The 19197-nt window shown below is 31.9% G+C and overlaps 1 protein-coding gene across 1 annotated transcript in view; it reads right to left on the bottom strand.

Annotated features, from left to right (window-relative positions):
• The window catches only part of LOC102745096 (N-deacetylase and N-sulfotransferase 4), a 232821-nt gene extending 214966 nt beyond the window's left edge, over positions 1-17855 (bottom strand). Inside the window, exon 1 of the mRNA XM_081813069.1 lies at positions 16878-17855. Within this exon, the coding sequence (XP_081669195.1) occupies positions 16878-17855 (978 nt within the window). The remainder of the gene's footprint in view (positions 1-16877) is intronic.
• Positions 17856-19197: the final 1342 nt, after the last annotated feature.

Below are 19197 nucleotides of genomic sequence, written 5' to 3'. Positions count from 1 at the left end.
AAATTAAATTAAATTAATTAAAAATTAAAATTAAAATTAAAAAATTTTAAAAAATATATTCAAATAGGATAGGAGTTTAATATTTGAAACACAGCATATAGTTTAAAATTTATGTCTTGAATTTAAGGAGTAAAGGAGCAAATTATGAGGGTCCATCTTAGGTATGTATTAAACATTATTTGGAGGATGGTATATATTTGGGAGTTTATATAATAAGGAATCATACATTTTTTTTCTCTAGCAGCAATATTTTGTACCAACATTTTCCATATACCCAAAATGTTATTCTTCTTTCATTATAGGTCTAATGCAGCATTTTTAAAAGTGAGAAGTTTTTAAAATAATTAAGCAAATTAGGGAAACTATAACACATAAATAAAGTAAGCAAATTTCATCCTTTAAGTTAGTATTTTAGAGCAATTTCTGAGTAAATTGAAATAAGATTTTGGATTATTGCTCTATTATTAAAATATGTGAAATAGTCTAAAAGTTGTGAGTATTCTATTTATATGTGAAATGACACTAATGTTGGGAAAATAATAGTGTAAAAAAACTTATGCAAATTTTACATGTTTCATCTTAGATATGAAGTGTTCATTGTGTATGGTGGCTATTCTGGAATATTAAATCGAATAGAAAATGATAAACTTAACATTAGAAAACCATTTATTTATTGAATTCAATTTCATTTATAAAATTAATTGAAGAATAATTGAACATTGCACATTAGCACTGTATGTAGATAATTAGATTTTTTAAAAAGAAGTTAGATTATTCAAGGATAGAAGAAGATATTTGCCATACATAAGCTTTACTTATGCAGACATTCTTAAGGAAGCAAAGTTTTGTTTCTTTTTTTTAAAAGATTTATTTATTTATTTATTTATTTATTTATTTATTTATTTGAGAGAAAGAGTGCGTGTGTACCTGTGTGCGCGTGAGTGGAGGGGAACTGGCAGAGGGAGAGAATCTTTAAGCAGACTCCCCGCTGAGCATGAGCCAGAGGTGGGGTCATCCCATGATTCGAAATCATGACCTGAGCTGAAACTGAGTCTAATGCTTAACTTGACCGAACCACACAGGAACCCCTGTTTCCTTTTAACTTACATTTATTTGGTGCTTTGTTCATCGCAACCTTCTTTTAGGTTTAACTGCATTTTAAAAAGAAAAACAGATATAGCAGATATGTGGTGTGAATCTCATAAAGCATTTGGATATCAAATATCTTTTACCAAATATTATCTGTAACAGTTATTTGTAAGCAAATAAAAAAAAAACCACTTGTATTACATTTCATTCGTAATCCATTCAGTTTTCAAATCAAAAGAATGGATGCTTGACAAATTGTGCTGGTCTTTCAATTATATATATATATATTTTTTTAAGATTTTATTTATTTATTTGAGAGAGAGAAAGAGCACAAGAGGGGGGAGCGGGAGAGGGAGAAGCAGACTCCCTGCTGAGCAGGGAGCCCGATGCGGGACTCGATCCCGGGACTCCAGGATCATGACCTGAGCCGAAGGCATTCGCTTAACCAACTGAGCCACCCAGGCGCCCCTCAATTATATATTTTTATAAATTCTAAAAAAGTTTGGCTTTACAGCTCTGAAACATTTATTTTTATGTAAATGCAATATTTTTGCACATATGTTCTATAAATTCTATTTGTTTCATTGTCTTAGATTAGAATTGCTTTATAATTTTTATAATATTTAACTCTCTTAATATATGAGATTAACAAAGGATTATTAAAAGTAATTTAAATTATAGCTATTATGGAAAACAGTATGGAGTTTCCTAAGAAAATTAAAAACAGAACTATCATATCATCCAGCAGTCCTACTTCTGGGTATTTATCCAAAGGAACTGAAACCAGGATTTTGAAGAGATATCTGCACTCCCACATTTACCACAGCATTATTTGCAATAGCCAAGATATGGAAACTATCTAAATACCCATCAAGAGATGAATACATAAGGAAAATTTGGTAACACATACAATGGAATATTATTCAGCCTTAAAAAAAAGGAAATTCTGACATTTGGAGAAACATGAACATACATGGAGGAAATTATGCTAAAATAAAGCCAGGCACAGAAACACAAATACTGTATGATTTCTCTTATATGTGGAATCTAAAGTAATCAAACTCATAGAAGCTGAGAGTAAAATGGTGGTTGCCAAGGGATGGGGGAGGGAGAAATGAGAAGGTATTGGCCAGAGGATACAAAATTTCAGTTATACAAGATAAATAAGTTCTGTAGATCCACCGTGCAGCATAATATTTACAGATAGTAATACTGTATTGTATATTTTATTTTTAAAGATTTTACCTATTTATTTGAGAGAGAGAGAATGAGAGAGAGAGAGCACATGAGAGGGGGGAGGGTCAGAGGGAGAAGCAGACTCCCTGCTGAGCAGGGAGCCCGATACGGGACTCGATCCAGGGACTCCAGGATCATGACCTGAGCTGAAGGCAGTTGCTTAACCAACTGAGCCACCCAGGTGCCCTACTGTATTGTATATTTAAAATTTGCTAAGAGGGTAAATTTTATGTTAAGTATTCTTACCACCATAACACCAAGACTAAGACTAACACTAAAACCAATCATAAAGGAAGTGGGAGGAAACTTTGGAAGGTAGGTAATGGATAAATGTATGTCCTTTTTGGGGGTGACAGTTTTATAGGAGTATACTTAACTTCAAATTCATCAAGTTGTGTATATAAAATATGTACAGCTTTTTACATGTCAATCATACATCAATAAAGTGGTTAAAATTTTTAAAATACCATCAATGCCTTGACATTAGCTAATGTTAAATAAATGACTATGCAAATTTTAACTATGGAATACAGACTTCAGAAACTATTTTTATTTTTGTGTTCTAACATTTAAATGAGTAGAGCACTTCTTTTCATTTAAAACTTTGTGCTATGACTTGATGCATTCCTCATTCATTATATACATTTGCAATCACATTCAATACATCATAAAAATTATATGAAATATACTTCCCACAACTTTATTATAAACAATTAGAAGTACTTTTTCATATATTATCTTTCTGATGAGCAAAGATGTTTTTTGTAGATTTATTTTTCAATACAAGGAGGTGAAACACCTAATATTGACAACCTTCAGATTTCATCATATGAATTTATATTAAGTAATTAGGTGGGTAAATAAAAAAAACTATGATCTCAGTTTAAACAAAATTAGTTTAATTTAGAAAAGATATATGCCACCACTGTTTATTGCAGCATTATTTACAGTTGACAAGACATGGAAGCAACCCAAGTATCCATCCATAGGTGAATTGATAATAAAGAAGATAATAAAGAAAGAAGAAAAAACAAAGAAAGAAAGAAAGAAAAAAAGAAAGAAAGAAGAAAGAAAGAAAGAAAGAAAGAAAGAAAGAAAGAAAGAAAGAAAGAAAGAAAGAAAGGATAATAAAGATGATATATATATGCAATGGAATATTACCGAGCCATAAAAAAGAATGAAATCTTGCAATTTGTGACATGGATGGACTTAGTGGGTACTATGCTAAGTGAAATCAGTCAAAGACAAATAACATATAATTCAATTATATGTGGAATCTAAAAAAACCAAACAAATGAACAAACAGACATTCTTAGATACAGAGAATGAACTGGTGGTTGCCAGAGGGGAGTGAGGTGGAGGGAGACAAACTAGGGGAAAGGGATTAAGAGGTATAAATTTCGTTACAAAATAAATGAGTAGTGGAGATGAAAAGTATAGCATAGGGAATATAGTCAATAGTATTTTAATAACATTGTTTGGTGGTAGATGGTGGTTTATCATGGTGAGCACTGAATCACATAGAATTGTCAAATCACTATGTTGTACACCTGAAACTAATATGACACTGTATGTTAACTATGTTTCAATAATAAATATTTTTTAAAAAGTAAGCAAAATTAGTTTACTACACTTCATAAAATATAAGAGGCTATGAATTAAAAGGCATATCATAATGTCTGAGATGATAAAATATTAAACTAAACGTGAGTCTTAGAATCAGTAAAATATAGTAACCAAATTGTTGAAAAAATCAAAGGAATCATTTTCTTGAACTCCATTATCAAGAAAATTAGCTGATTTTTACAAAATGTCAGGTACTTTCCTCAGTGTTATTCAGTTAAATTATTTAATATTCACAGCCACCTGTTGAATATGTGCTATTATTAGATCTCACTCTACAAATGAGGAAAAAGTGTGCCACATAATATTAACCTGCACAAAATTATAGTTAAAGACCAATAGGGTCAGGATTTAATCCTTACCTCAAATTAATGTTTTAAGTATTATTTTTGCCTACAAAGATAATGGTTTTATTCCCACCCAAATCAAGTTTACTTCAGTGAAACATGTTCATGTCTGGAAAACAAGCAATTTGTATTTAGATCAGATTTGTTTGAAGCAGAATTTTAAGATTGGGATGAAGCATCTTCCCATCATTCAGCTTCTATGCCAAAAAAAACCCAAAACCAAAAAAACAAAAACTGCCTCTCTGTTTCTCTGTTTTGCAAAAAGAAGACTATCATCCCTAAAAAAGATGATTTTAAATCTGCCTTCCATTGCTACTTTTCAAAAATCACCTGCCAGTCTAACCACTTCTTCTTCTTCTTCTTCTCCTTCTTCTCCTTCTCCTTCTTCTTCTTTCTGGGAGGAGTAATTTGGTCTTGTGTTATTTTGTGTCATTATAATATATATAGGTAGGGAGTTATTTCTGGTTTATTCTGCTGCAGATTTTTTGTGAGGAAGGTTTCTGTATTGGAAAATTGTTGTCATTCACTGATTTTGAAAAAGTCGGAGCTATTATTGTTTGAATATTACATCTCATTATCTTCTGGAGATTTGATTAGATCCACTAGTTTAAAAAAAGATTGTCAGACTATATTTTAAAAAATTAATAATATGAAATTCTTTCTGTTACCAGAGACACAAATAAGCCCATAGGACATAGAAAGGTTGGGAATAAAAACACGCATAACGATTTAGCCAACAAAACTGCTGAAGTGGACCTATAATAACATTAAATAACAAAAAAAAATCTTAGTAAAAAAATATTTCAGATATGATGGAAGTCATTTCATAATGATAATGATACAGGTTTTAATTCATCAGAAAGATATAATAAGAGTAAATGTCTAAGAAGTAAAAAAAAAAAGCAGAGCTTTATAATACATAAATCACAAACTGAAAGCTTTAGCAGTAATACTGATTTTACCATAGTCAATGTAGATATAGACATACCTCTCACAGGTCAGGTAAAATATACAGAGATCAACAGACAAAAACTTAGAAAGGATACAAAGAATTTGAGCAACACAATTAACAATATTGTGCAAAGATTATTAACTAGATCTCTGAACCTGGAGAAGATACACCCTTTTCAAGCACACATGTAGGAGGAACCTTAAAGAAAATGGAACATTGTACTCCCCCATAATGCAACTCCCAATAAATTAGCAAACACTGATTATACAGATCATATCGAATTAGAAATCAGTTGTAAAAGAATACTTAAAACACTTTACATATTAAGAAAATTTGAAAACACAGTCATGATTGATTCAAAGGTCAAAAAAAGAAATTGTGATAAAAATTAGACAAAACTCAACTGAATGATAATAACTATACCACTTTTAGAAAGTACACAATTATTTAAATTATAATCTTAAAATATATGACCCTGAATGCTATATAGATGAGAGAAAAAGGGTAACACTTAATGAGTTAGTTATTTATTTAAAGAAGACAGAAAAAGAACATGAGGATAAAACAAAAATTTCACAAGAATGTACAAAGATAAAAGCAAACATTGAAAGGGAAATAAAAAGGAATAATGAAGAGTATTGAAAAAAGAGAAAATAAAATTAGCTAATTTCTGCCAAATGGATCAATCAAGAAAATGGAAGAGAAAAAAAATGAACATTAGAAATGAAACTATGACATAACCAACTGCTAGAGAGATTTAAAATATAATAAATTTCTACTGTGAACAAATTTAAACTAGACATTTTGAAGTAATGCAATGGAAAAATTTCTTGAAAATATAAATTATAAAGTAACTCATAAAGATAGTTTAAAAAGAAAGAATATATAATAATCATTTTAAAAGTGATTAATTTTAATGTATCCCCAAATGAAATTTTTAGGTTGAGAATATTAGAGAACATTTAAATAACAGATAAGGCCAGTGTTTCACAAACTTCTTGAGATAGAGATGACAAAGCATACATACAAAAAAATGCCCACAAATAATGTATTTAAAATACTGATATATTTTACTACAATAAAAATTAAATATTTTTCATCATTGAAATGACACCTTTAAAAGAAGTGAAAAGACATGTAGTATACCAGGAGGAGATATTTGCAAACATATCATCAACAAAGGATGAATCCAGACTATATAAATAACTAGAAATCAGTATAAAAACAAACAATTCAAAGTTAAAATGAGAAAACAACACACAGGCTTTGCAGAATTTATGAAAACGTAGGAGAGGAGGGATGAATAGGTGGAGCACAGAGGATTTTTTAGGGCCGTGAAAATGTTCTGTAGGATACCTTGATGATTAATACTTGTCATTATACAATTGTCCAAACTCATAGACAATACAACACCAAGAGTGATACTTAGTATAAGCTATGGACTTTGGATGATTATGTGTAGGTTCATCAGTTGCAACATGTACCACTCTGGTGGGGGATGTTAATAATGGGGGAGGCTATGCATGTGTGGGGGCAGAGGATATATAAGAAATCTCTGGACCTTCCTCTCAATCTTGCTGTAAACCTAAAACTCAAAAAATAAAGTCAAAACAAAAAAAGTCAATGTGATGAAAGCAAAAAATGTGAGAGAACTGTTTCAGATTAAAATAAAGAGATTGCATTGATAAACATTATTATATTACAAATCTTGATTTGATCCTGAAAAACCAAAATAAGATATAAAGAAATTTTTGGGGCAATTGGATAAATTTTTAATATAGACTATAATAAATATTGTACTTTTAAATTTTCTTAAGTATGATACTGTTATAATGTTTATTGAAGGAGAATATCCTTTTCTTTTCTTTTTTTTTTTTAAAGATTTTATTTATTTATTTGAGACAGAGAGAATGAGAGACAGAGAGCATTAGAGGGAGGAGGGTCAGAGGGAGAAGCAGACTCCCCGCCGAGCAGGGAGCCCGATGCGGGACTCGATCCCGGGACTCCAGGATCATGACCCGAGCCGAAGGCAGTAGCTTAACCAACTGAGCCACCCAGGCGCCCCGAGAATATCCTTTTCTTAGGAAATCAATGCTGAGGTAGTGAAAGATGAAATCTGATGTTTTGCAACTTACTTTCAAAGTAATTGAAAATACGAAAATTTGAAAACAATAATGGTCATCAAGTACATAAAAGCTCTTCAACCTCATAAATAATCAAGAAATGCAAAAAACAACTCATATACAATTTTATATCCACCAAATAGCCAAAAATATTAAAAGTCTGCCAATATCAACATTGGAAAAAATAAATACTACAAAGAAATTAAATTTCATGAACTAGAATTATAAGCATCAGTGTAGGTAAATCTAAGGAATAAAAGGGGGAAATTTGCAGAAAATTTGTATTGTATGTATGGTAACATTCACAATGTATGGTAACTCTCAAAATTCAGGACACTACCTCTCCAGGAAGAAAAGTGGTATGTGATGGAAAGGTGGTGGTCATATTCTATACCCTAAGCTAAGTGGTATGGACAAAGCCATTTTTTTTTCTTATCATCCTTTAAATAATATTCATCATATACACTCTTTAGAATGTATGAAATGTTTCAAAAGTTTAATAATAAAGGAACACATCAGAGGAATATTTGCTTTATTTGAAAAAAGAAAATAGCAGGTGGAAATTATCAACCCCAGCAAGAAACTAGAGAGTGCAGCTCAGAGTAGACATGAAAAATTATGAGTTGAATGGAAATAAAATTCAATGTCTATAAATACTTTGATAGTTTAATCTATTATCCTAATAATAATAATAATAATAATATTCTAGCTGCCTCAGGATTATATGATTATTTATTTCAGAACATGCTGTGTATTTCTATAGGGAGTATAAAAGGAGTAAGTTTTTTTTTTTTTCTCTTTAGTTATTCTTTAGAAATGAAACCATTTTGTAGTATCTTTTGATGATTATCATAACAAAAACATGGTGACCTTAGCTAAAGAGGCTCATTATAATCTAAGCATTAATCACTATTTATATCATCACAGAGAATGACAAAATATACAAAACTAATCAGAAAATATCCCCATAACTATCTCCAGGGCTTTTAGGCATTAACAGTGAGATGTAAGAACTCTAATCAGGGTTGTTTTCTACCTTGCTGAGACCTGGCTAGCCTGGTTGCTTTTACCAAAATATTTTCTAACATTTTCTCTTTCCCATGGATACAATTCCTACATCTCCAGTAGCAAAATGGAGCTCATGGACTTTAATTGTATTCTTCCCCTGGTGTATCAAGAGATTGTTCTCTGCTCAGTAATTATCTTATACTGTAAACTAACAGAAGTGAGTACTCATGTTAGTGTTAGATTCATTACTATTTAACCTGTTTTGAGTTGCAAATGAATTCAGGGAATGCCCAATCTTAAATTAAAATTGATTTTGTATATAAAAAGCTTTAAAAATTATTCTGAGCTGAAAATCCTAACTTGGTAACAGGTCTTATTTTAAAATGTGCTTTTTAAAGAATAATTAGTTGATACCCAGAAAACAGGTTTAAATGAAAGTATGCCTCTAAACTCTTGTTTTCAACAAAAAGGCAGACATGTTCAGAATGAACACTGTCATCAAGAGAATAAACACATAAAAACTAAATAAAAATCTTTCATTGAAATATAATTTCTGGACACAATAACTAAAAATGAGGATTTAGCTTTCTTGTTCTCTTTATTCTTAACCCCTATACATCACTCCACATTTCAGGGATATTTATGGTAAAGAGTCATTTGGTACACCTCACTGTCAAGTTAGGAGGGGGTCATATTGCAATTCTTGTTGATCAAGAGGTCATAAATAAGAAGGAAAAAGAATTGAAATTGCCAAATTCCAGACAAACGATTGTGCCTTCTGTGTTGCATGAACACCATGCTGCTCTCAGTTAGGCATTCCTTTAATTTTATTCCTCTGGACAACCAACATTTATTGAGGTTTCAGGCTTTCTTCATATAATTAATGAAGAGGATGTTGGAAGGCTACTATCTTAATACATGAAACAATTTTCCTCTGTTTGAAACTAACTTGTCATAATCTTGGGTTTTTTACAGGATATCCAAAAAATGTGTTCAACCTGTTTCCTTCTTTGATTCATTTCCCTTTAGTGATCATCACTAAGATTAAACTTGATGATTTCTAAATTTATACTGCCACCTCTGACAGTGTCCAAAAATTTAGACTTGCTTTTTTAAATGCCTACATCTGAATATCCCACATTAAATCATTAGACTTTAAACCAACTCCTAACTTCCCAACACCTTTTCTTCCACCTGTTTCTGCATATGTTAATGCATACACCCTGGAAAAAACCATGATGCCATTACATCTCCTCCTTTTTCTCTACTCCTCCAATGAGTATGTGCCCAAGTCCTGTCAATTCTACTTGTGCATGGGCTCTCCCAATCTCCCCTTTCCATCCTAACTGCCACCAAACTAAATTGAGTAAATCTTGCAGTTCAGGCTCTGTCCTAACAACTTTCCATGTCTTATCTCATTAAGAGCTCACTATAATGCTAAGAAGTGGGTCTTTTTACACCAGTGTTACAGATCTATAATCTGAGAATTGGAGAAGTTAGTAAACATGCCCAAAGTTAACTGGTTACTGCTGGCACTGAGACTCAAACCCAAAACCACAATATTGTTTTCTAAAAGAAAACTTAGACATTCATGACAGTCTGGGTTTGTTTGCTCTGCCACTTATTAGCAAGATGAGTATCTTAATATTGCCAAGCCTCATTTTATTCATTCCGCAAATGTACAAAATATTTCCTCTTAGTGTTGTTATGAGTATTAAATGATATACTTCCTGTTAATGATTAGCACAGTGCTTAGGATATATTGATAGGCTAAATAAATCCTATTTTTAAAAATATGTAACAATTATTATTTCTATATTGTTGTAATAGGTTCTTTGAGAGGTGTCCACAAAAAACATATCCCTGGTTCAAACAATATATTTTTCTTCAATCCTAGCTCTGATCATGTTACTTTCTGGTTTAAAATTTTCAGTGACTCAAATAGTATCCTTTGTCAACAAAGTTCTATATTATGGCCACAGCCAGTATCTTCAGCATTTAATAACACTTACTTTTCTTTCTTACTTAATCATCCAACCAACACAGACAACTTACCATTCCCAAAAATCTGATAGTTTTAGCCAAATCTTAGCTTGGGCTGATCCATTGACCATGAATATACCTCCCCTTCTGGATTTGCTAGTGTTCTGTCATACCATGACAGAGGACTCAAATCTTACCTCCTCCATGAAATTTCCCTAATTCCTACTATAGCCCCTTCTTTGTTCCCATTGTCCACATTTTGCCATGGTATATATTGCATTCTACCTTGTAATGCAGATAATTGTGAACATGCCCTGCCTATACTAATGAAATCAAGAACTGAATATTTTATGTTTGTGTAAATTCTATAATAAAAAATGACATTAGGAGCTCATAGGTAAGAAATAATGATTTCTCACTTATATAAAAATATGATTGAATTAAATTATATGAAGTTAATATACAAAATGTAAATGTTTTTAGTTAAATGCCCAATTTGGAAGGGATACTACTAGTATATATTTTCTCTTTTTTTCATTCTTATCATTTAAAAGTGTACTTTTATATCACTTTGGTAATTTTTTAAGTACAGACTCTATTTGCTTCCATAAAGAAATCTTTTTTTTGGAAGAGACAGTTTTTTCTTCCATTGACAAATCAAATGTGTATGGTGCCACATGAAAAAATTCAGAAGAAAATCTGAGACATTTACATTGAGCTTATAAATAAAAGAAGGAAAATTTTTATTAAATACATCTATATGGTGGCTGTTCTCTTCCAAGCCTGGAACCAAAATTCAGGTTTTGTTTGAGGTTTTCTGAGATCACTACTAACTTTGACAAAATACATTGCGTAGAGCATCTCTTTTCAATCAAGCCAAACTCAGCTTACAAAAATATCTTAATTGACACAGTGATTCTAACTATGTTTATATAGAAAATGAATCATTCTTATAATAAGCCTCTGATAGTGTCTGCTTATCTTTTGAACCAACTGAGCACCTTCAAATAGTATACATAATTCTTGCAGCTGGGCATCTAAGGATTCCATGCGATACTAAATGCAGTCCTTTTCTTAGAGTCCTAAGGATTAAGGAGTCCTAGGTCAGTGTAAGGACTGCAATTTCAGCAAATCTTGCTGATGGCTCCTCTCTTCTGTACAGCATTATTGTTATGCCTGGGCTCCTGCCTTCCAAGTTCCCTGTCATGTCCCCTATGCTGAACAACATATTGTCATATGTTGTCACATCCTACTCTTCTTCTATGATTAGGACACTGCTTTCTGTGCTATTTTTCTCAGGTGGAAGACTTTCTTTGCCTACAGACTAATCCCAGGACTGGGTACCTTCAGTCTGTTGTGAAATATCTTTGATCAAAGCTACTCCCATCTGCCTGGGCCACTACTTAGCTGTTCTGCTACCCATACTGATGCATGTTTTGCAAACTTAGAAACTGCCAAAGAACTTTCAGTTGCTGCTTGCTTGATTGTCTGACTGGGCCATCCATCCAACTCCTATTGCCTGGACTGTTCTGCATTGCTGAATCTACACTGGTTGATATGTGTCAAATCTGGACTCCGTTTATCACATATAATTTTTACTTTTCAGCTCCCTTTTTGATAGTGATCCATTCAGTCTAGGATATCAAGAATTCTAAAAAAAAAAAATGTTTCCCTATTAATTTGTTAGATGTAACAACCTGTTTCATTTCTAATTATAAAAATGTTAGAAAACTAATCTTTTCAATTACCAATGTAGGCTTTCTCATCTTCTGTGTCAATATTCATAGTACCAATAAGTTTCTGTTTTCTTAGATCATGACTTTAGAAATCATGAGATTTTTTTCTTTTTCTCTTCCAACCCTTATTCAAATGATTAATCAAGATTTTAAAATTTTCTTCTATGGTAGATTTCTTCTTTCCTATTCATAGCAACCTGATCCCTGTTAAATGTGACAATTCCTACAAACGTTTGAACTGAGATTTTATTTAAATATTTACATTAATAATAGAAAAAAACTGCACAAGTATTTTCATTATATAATTTTCTTGTGTAAAAGCTTTCAAACGCTATTGGAAGTAACCAAAACTCATTTACCTGTATTGTAAGATCCTTTATTAATTGTCTCCTTTATATCTAATAAATTAACATCTTTCATGTTTTGGTCATTCAATTTATACAATTTATTTTGCATTTTAAATCTTCAAACATATGATTTTTAACTCAGGAAATATATAGTCAAATAAATGCATGAAAATATCCAGGTTAAGATATTGCTAAATTGTTTTATCTGGATCAAGGCTTAGCACTAGTCTAGGGTACATCCATTAAAAACACCATGTGGAGGGAAAAAAGAAAAAGAAAAGAAAAAGAAACCAATTAGCTTGCTGACTTTTCTTTCTTTCTTTCTTTCTTTCTTTTTCTTCTTTCTTTTTTTTTTTTATTCCAGGTTTACAACATAATTTTTTTTTCTAGTTCTGCCCCCTACTTAGAATATACAAGCCACTTGTTTTGAGACAAACCTCAAAACTACCCTTAAATTATTTGTCTTAATGTAGTAAATCAATTCTATGACTAATTAGTCCTGCACTCACCAAATAGTTAAAGACAGTATAATAATTGTCAATTAAATGTTTTCAAATCATGTCTAAGTTTCCTTGTTATGTACTTTCTCATATGTACATGTATGAGAAAAATGTCTCATTGTCTAATTTTGAAGTTGACTCATGTACATGAGGATGCTAAGTGAGACTTAAGACCAATGATTATTCAGGGACTTAAAGAGAAATCCCCACCTACTGGGGTCATTAGGACATGTATCACCTTATCATAAGAAGTAGGACTTAAGATATCTTTTGAAATATAGGTAGATTCAGAAAATATATTTTAGTCAAGGCACAGAAACTGAGAAAAGAGGTCAAGATAGACATGAGCAAGCTATAGCTGAGGAATAGACAGTGGGCTAACCTAATACAAGCAGTATGTATTGAGAAATAGTAAGAATAAATGTTGAGAAGGTATATTGAACTGGACCATATAGAACCTTAAAATAAGAAGTTTAGATTTATTAGGCAGATAATGTCTTATAGTCTTATATACAGTAGATGTTCAATAAATAAATAAATGTATTTCTTTAAGAAATGTAAAGACACATAAAAATGCTAATAATGATATTTTGTTGCCAACAGAGAAAGCAGCAACAGGTCACAGAATTGATTAAAGCACCAAAATTATTGATGGCATCAATAATAAATCTGATTTCATTGCCCATGTGGAAGCTTATGTTCACCATGTTCATGTTTTCAAATCCCTTATTGGGAAAGAACATTTATTCTATCTTTGGAAACTATGAAAAAAAAACCACATTAATTCTACCAAACATCCAAGACTATACAAAATGTTCCAACCAAGGGTAAAGCATTTTCTATGGAAATCAAATTAGTGGGCTGCAAGAAGTTTTTTAAAATTAAAATTTTAATAATCAGTATAGCCATTTATTATTTTTGCTTTCCCTAAAAATACATTATTGCTCAACTGTTATCACATTTGGAATTAACATTACATACATATAATTAAGGCCATCATGAATTGAGAATTGTTTTCAAAACTAGTAAAGAATAGATTCAAGTGTATAAGACATCACCCTAAATAGCCTGAGGTCATCCTGCTAATAGAAGTTTAGATGTACAGGAATATTTTGTGATTGCCTCTAAGACCACACAGGAATATTACCATATTCTCTGATGTTATTGATAACTAATATTTTACAATCATTTGAAATATAATTAGTTTCTATAAGATCATATACATGAATAATTTTTCTCTTATATCTTGAGTTTATACATATATATGATAAAATTTTGGCAACAATTAGATGATAGTTACTGCAAATGCCTGAGCTTAATTTTGCTTGCCTTGGAAATGAACCTACTGATTTCTATCTCAAGGGCTTTGGTTGGAGGAAGGCATGATGAAATCAGATAAAGTATGTAAGTTTCTAAAAGAAGCTAGATATATGGTAGCTTAGGTTAGGTAGAAGAATGAAGTGAAAAGAATATGGGTTTTCAAGTTCAATTAAAAAAAAAACAACAAAACTCGTTCTCTTTCCACTGTATCAAATGCTGTGCCTTAAAAATGTTAATTCTTTAGCAGTATGATCCAGAATCTTTGTCTCAAAATGGGAAAATGTGCTCAAGCTAAAATATGCTAATATATTTTTTGTCAACAGAGTGAGGTGGTGTTGCAGGCAAAACTGTGTTTGAATTTGTTGTAAATGCTCCCAGATATATGCTCCAGGTTTAATTGTGGGAGTGGCCCAGGGAGAGTCCAATCATGTAAATAACCAAGAATTTTCAACCATGACCCATATGCTTTCCCATATGTGTTCTGCTGAGGAACAGAATACCTCTACTCTCTATTTCAGTATTATATAGAAAAATTTCAGTGACCATGCAATACTCTTGTTCTAGGAAATTCAGGGAGAATTTGAGGGAAGATGGATTTCTCCTCATTTTTACCAGTGTATGATTGAATATTACAACACCAGAAAAGGGACATGAGGGTGAAGAACATGGGAGTATTGAGAACTTTTCTACACATAATTTAAAATTCTTTTCCACAAAATCATAGTTATCCAAAAATAAGGTCAAAATAAAAATCAAATGCCAAGTACTGGGACTATAATTTTTATATTTGGAAAACTATTTCCTCTTGACCTTTAAGTAACCAAGAGGGTAAGAGCCCTCAGTTCCAATCAAGTTTCCGATAGTCTTTGATTAACAGTTCTGAGGAAGAATCACCAAAAGGGGCAGGAAAAAGGATTTTCTTCAAAGTGACAGTATGTGTGTGTGTGTGTGTGTGTGTGTGTGTGTGTGTAGAGTATATAATTAAGATACATGTGCACATACATACACAAACTACATATATTGCATATACACATACAACATTTCTGATCCTTTCTCTGCCTGTGACATTGTTCTAGCTTTCGTTAAATTTCAGTATTCTGTTACTCCTTTTGGGGTTATGTCACTTAAGAAGTCATCAGTGAATATTGTATAGTGATGAATAGCTATTTGTTTGTTTTTATTCAGAGTAAGTGAAATAGCTGAATATGAACTGAAAAAAAAATTTGTTAGAGTTATAAAAACTTTTTCAAGTCATATATTTTGTTAAACTGAATTAAGAAACCCTCTCCTTTTAGGATTTCAGGATAGGAATCACTCAGAGACTCTTATGAAGCATATAACCTCTTCTTAAGTTTATGATTTTGAAATAAAAATAAAACTAGAATTTATACTAATTAAAGGAATAGTAAATACAAAACAAGTAAGAAAAAAAAACAGAAAAATCTAGACAGAACTCAAGAGGCATCACTCAATCCCTTTACAACAACGTCAAAAATGAAATATTTGGGTACCAGTCAAGTGTTGCTTCATTCAGTGGTTCATTAAAAACAAAGTTCACTGGTTCACATGTACTTTGAAGATTTTTAAAAAGTGATCTTATATCACTGGTCTTAATCATATTTTACTTTGGTGGTCATAAGGTCTTAGGATGGGGAAAAATGCTGTCATTTTGAAGTAGTACTGATTGAGGTTTCATCTTTGGGGGATAAAAAAACCGGAGTTCAAAAACATGATATGATCTTAACAATCTTTAGTTCTATTATAATTTTAAGTCATGCCCTATTATTTCTGTTTATATGTTTGCTAAACTTATTTGTCCAAGAATGAATTTAGCTATACACAGGACAAGACAGGCACAAATGAGAATATTAAATCAAGATGAAAAAGAAGGAATTATTCTCAGAATTACCTACCTAACCTAGTATACCAGATTTGGCTTTTTCTTTATCTAATAGCAATTGCAAGGTGAATTTGTTATATAGTCAATTTGATCATAACTAGAAGTACTAACACTGTTGTGTTACCCAAAACAATATGATAAATTAATAAGAGAGATAATAATGGAAGACTTCTAAGTTCAAGTCCAATACATTTTCCCTATAAAACTATATTTTCGCTCATCTCTATATTTACAAGTGTATGGACATTTCATATAAACAAACACTATGCTTCCTGGAAGTTACAAAAGACCTTGGGTTTCTTCTCCATCTTGTATTTCAACCACCATTGTCAAACCCAAGTAGGGCAAGGGGATCAGCGGAGATCGAGTTTTATGACTATATTAGTCTCACAGCTACAAACCACAACATCTAGAAAGGGGAGACAGTTCTACAGGGTTCCACCTGAGATGGTCAAGGTCTAAGAAGAGACCAGGAGATTAAGTTCAAATATTCTTTGGGATATGTTAGTTCTATCCCTTCCGAAACATCTGAGGTATGTATGTGAGGAGTATTCAAGGCTTAGTTCAAAATTTTTCTAAATGCCTAATTAATTTCAAACATATGACATCTGAAAATTTTGTGTAATTAGGAATCTAAAATATTCAAAATTATATTTTATTAATACCACAGTTAGTGAAATAAAAATTACGATGTTATTTATAAATGTTCTTACCTTCACATCGTTGACATTCATCCTTGTTCCCTCTTTCCCAACAAAGATATCATCAATGTCCACAAGAATATATCTGTCCAAGGACAGTGTCAGTCTCTTCCCTGACAAGAAAGAGATGGCATCTATGAAGATGAGCTTGTGTAGCCAAAAGTTTAAGTTGTTGCCAAAAAGAACTCGCTGAATTCCATCATGAAGTCCCAGATCTTGAATCACTGTCGCATAGAGTGGTTTGCTGGATGAGGATGAAAGGGATTTTTCTGTCTGTAATTCAGTTAAAAACACGGGCTGGTAGGTTGAATGATTATATTGGAAAATAGTCCAGTCTTCCCCAGGAAGAGGGCCTTTCTCAACCTTGGGGGCTTTGGTAATATGCAGCAAAGGAGACTGAGGGTTGACAAAACCATCCTTTAGAGCTAGATTATTGAAAAGGTTTAAAGGAAAGCCTTTTAATCGTGTACTTGGTAAGCTGTTCTCATTGGCTTTATGAAAACCGATTATACTAACACTGTATTCCACACAGTATTTTTCTAAAAGCTCTCGATTCCATGAGTCCATGCTGACGTACTTCAGAATATTTTCATAAATGACTAAAATATATTTTCCTTTGCCATTATTTGTAAGAGGAGGTATATCCCCCTTGCCGGGGGCAATGACCATTTGGTACTGAAATCGGCTAGACTCCAAGATAGCTATGATATCTTGACCAAGTTGAGAGTACTGGCTCTCCACAAATAGGAGGACAGTAGGATCAGTTTTGGATGTATCAATAGGTTTAACTGTTTTTAGCTCCAATGACCGATATGGTAGACTTTTGATGTCAGCACATTCTGCTTCTGTAGTGGTTTCAATAAGTGTCATTTCCTGTTTATAGCCAGAGTAGAGAAAGTAGGCAGAAATGACAATGCTCACCAAGCAAAAGGTAGCTAAGAGAACAATCAATGTTCGAAAACTTCTCCGAAGCTTCACAATAAGATTCATTTTTCAAAATACTGCTTTGGAAGTTTATTCCAATTTCTTTTCCTAAAGTGCCATAGTGAATAAAGTATGAGATGGTGCAAATATCACTTCCCACAAGTTCATGTAACCATCGCAAACCATGTAAAATGTTTGAAGGGATCACAAGTAAGTTAAAGCTGGAAGGCAATAGAGCAGGAGACCAAAAGTTGAAGAAGAGATTTTGAATTTGTCCAATACCAAATACTGATGCAGAATCCTTTAAACATTATCTGAAAAAAAAGGAGAAATGTAATGACTAACCATAAATAGAAATAGAAATACTTATGTGATATAGATACTTATATATAAGAAACATACATATCAAATATAATTTTAGTGTGTTAATATGCTAAAATATTAATAGTCTGAAGTTTATAGTCTAGGTTTTTACTATTAGAGATTTTTTTCATGTCCTCAAGAATACAGAATCTTATCTGATTTTGCCAAAGAGTATATATACACACATATTGAGACAATTTTTCAAACTAACCATCTCAAAAAAAAAAAAAAAAAGAGGGGTAAGAAAGAAAGCTTTAGTGTAAATGTTAATTACCATAAAGATGGCTTCTACAGGACTGGTAAACATTATATACATAAAGAATTAGGAAATCAAATATTTGTGTGGGAGTTGGAACAGTGAAACATGCTCTTAAGTATCTGTTAAGTATCTGGAGAGCCAACCTGAGGGAATGATTTTGTCTTAAGTATATAGTTGTTACAGGTTTTTCCCTTTAATAACATATCCTTTTCTGAAGGTACAAGGAGACACTTGGCCTTCTTCACTGTAACATAGACAAGATTTCTCCTCTACTCTTAGAAGCAAAGTGAGAGAGAAGCTATGGGAGAAAGAACAAGATGGGAACAACCATCCTCAGACCTCTCTAATAAGGGGCCAGGAACCTAGATGAGAAGGACAGCTTTGACATGTTTGTCTCAAAGCGCATTCCTAAATTTGGCTTACTCCTGTAATCAGAATTAAAATGGAATTTTTATTAATTTATATTTTTATTCATTATTAATTTTTGTCCAACTATCAAATGTTCTATTTCCCTATCACTTTCTTTAGTTCAAAAGAAAAGGAATGTAGATAGAATTAAAAAAAAAATCTTCCCCAAATGGCTTCACCACAAATGGACATAATTTTCCATCATTAGATTTTTTTTTTTGGATGGATGACTCTGATTTTTAGTGAATTGTTTTCTAGAAAATTTTTCTTCATTCTTCTCAAAACTGTTTTAGACTATTTATGGAATTTTCCATTTCCCAGTTTGCCAAACTAGTGTCAAACTAGTGGAAACAATCAAAAAGTTCATGCTTTTTTTTT

This window comes from Leptonychotes weddellii, chromosome 2, assembly GCF_054177405.1.
Source record: "Leptonychotes weddellii isolate Sample4059 chromosome 2, ASM5417740v2, whole genome shotgun sequence".
Taxonomy (NCBI): domain Eukaryota; kingdom Metazoa; phylum Chordata; class Mammalia; order Carnivora; family Phocidae; genus Leptonychotes; species Leptonychotes weddellii.
Note: the sequence above shows the minus strand (reverse complement) of the source record. Positions and strands in the feature narration are given on the sequence as shown.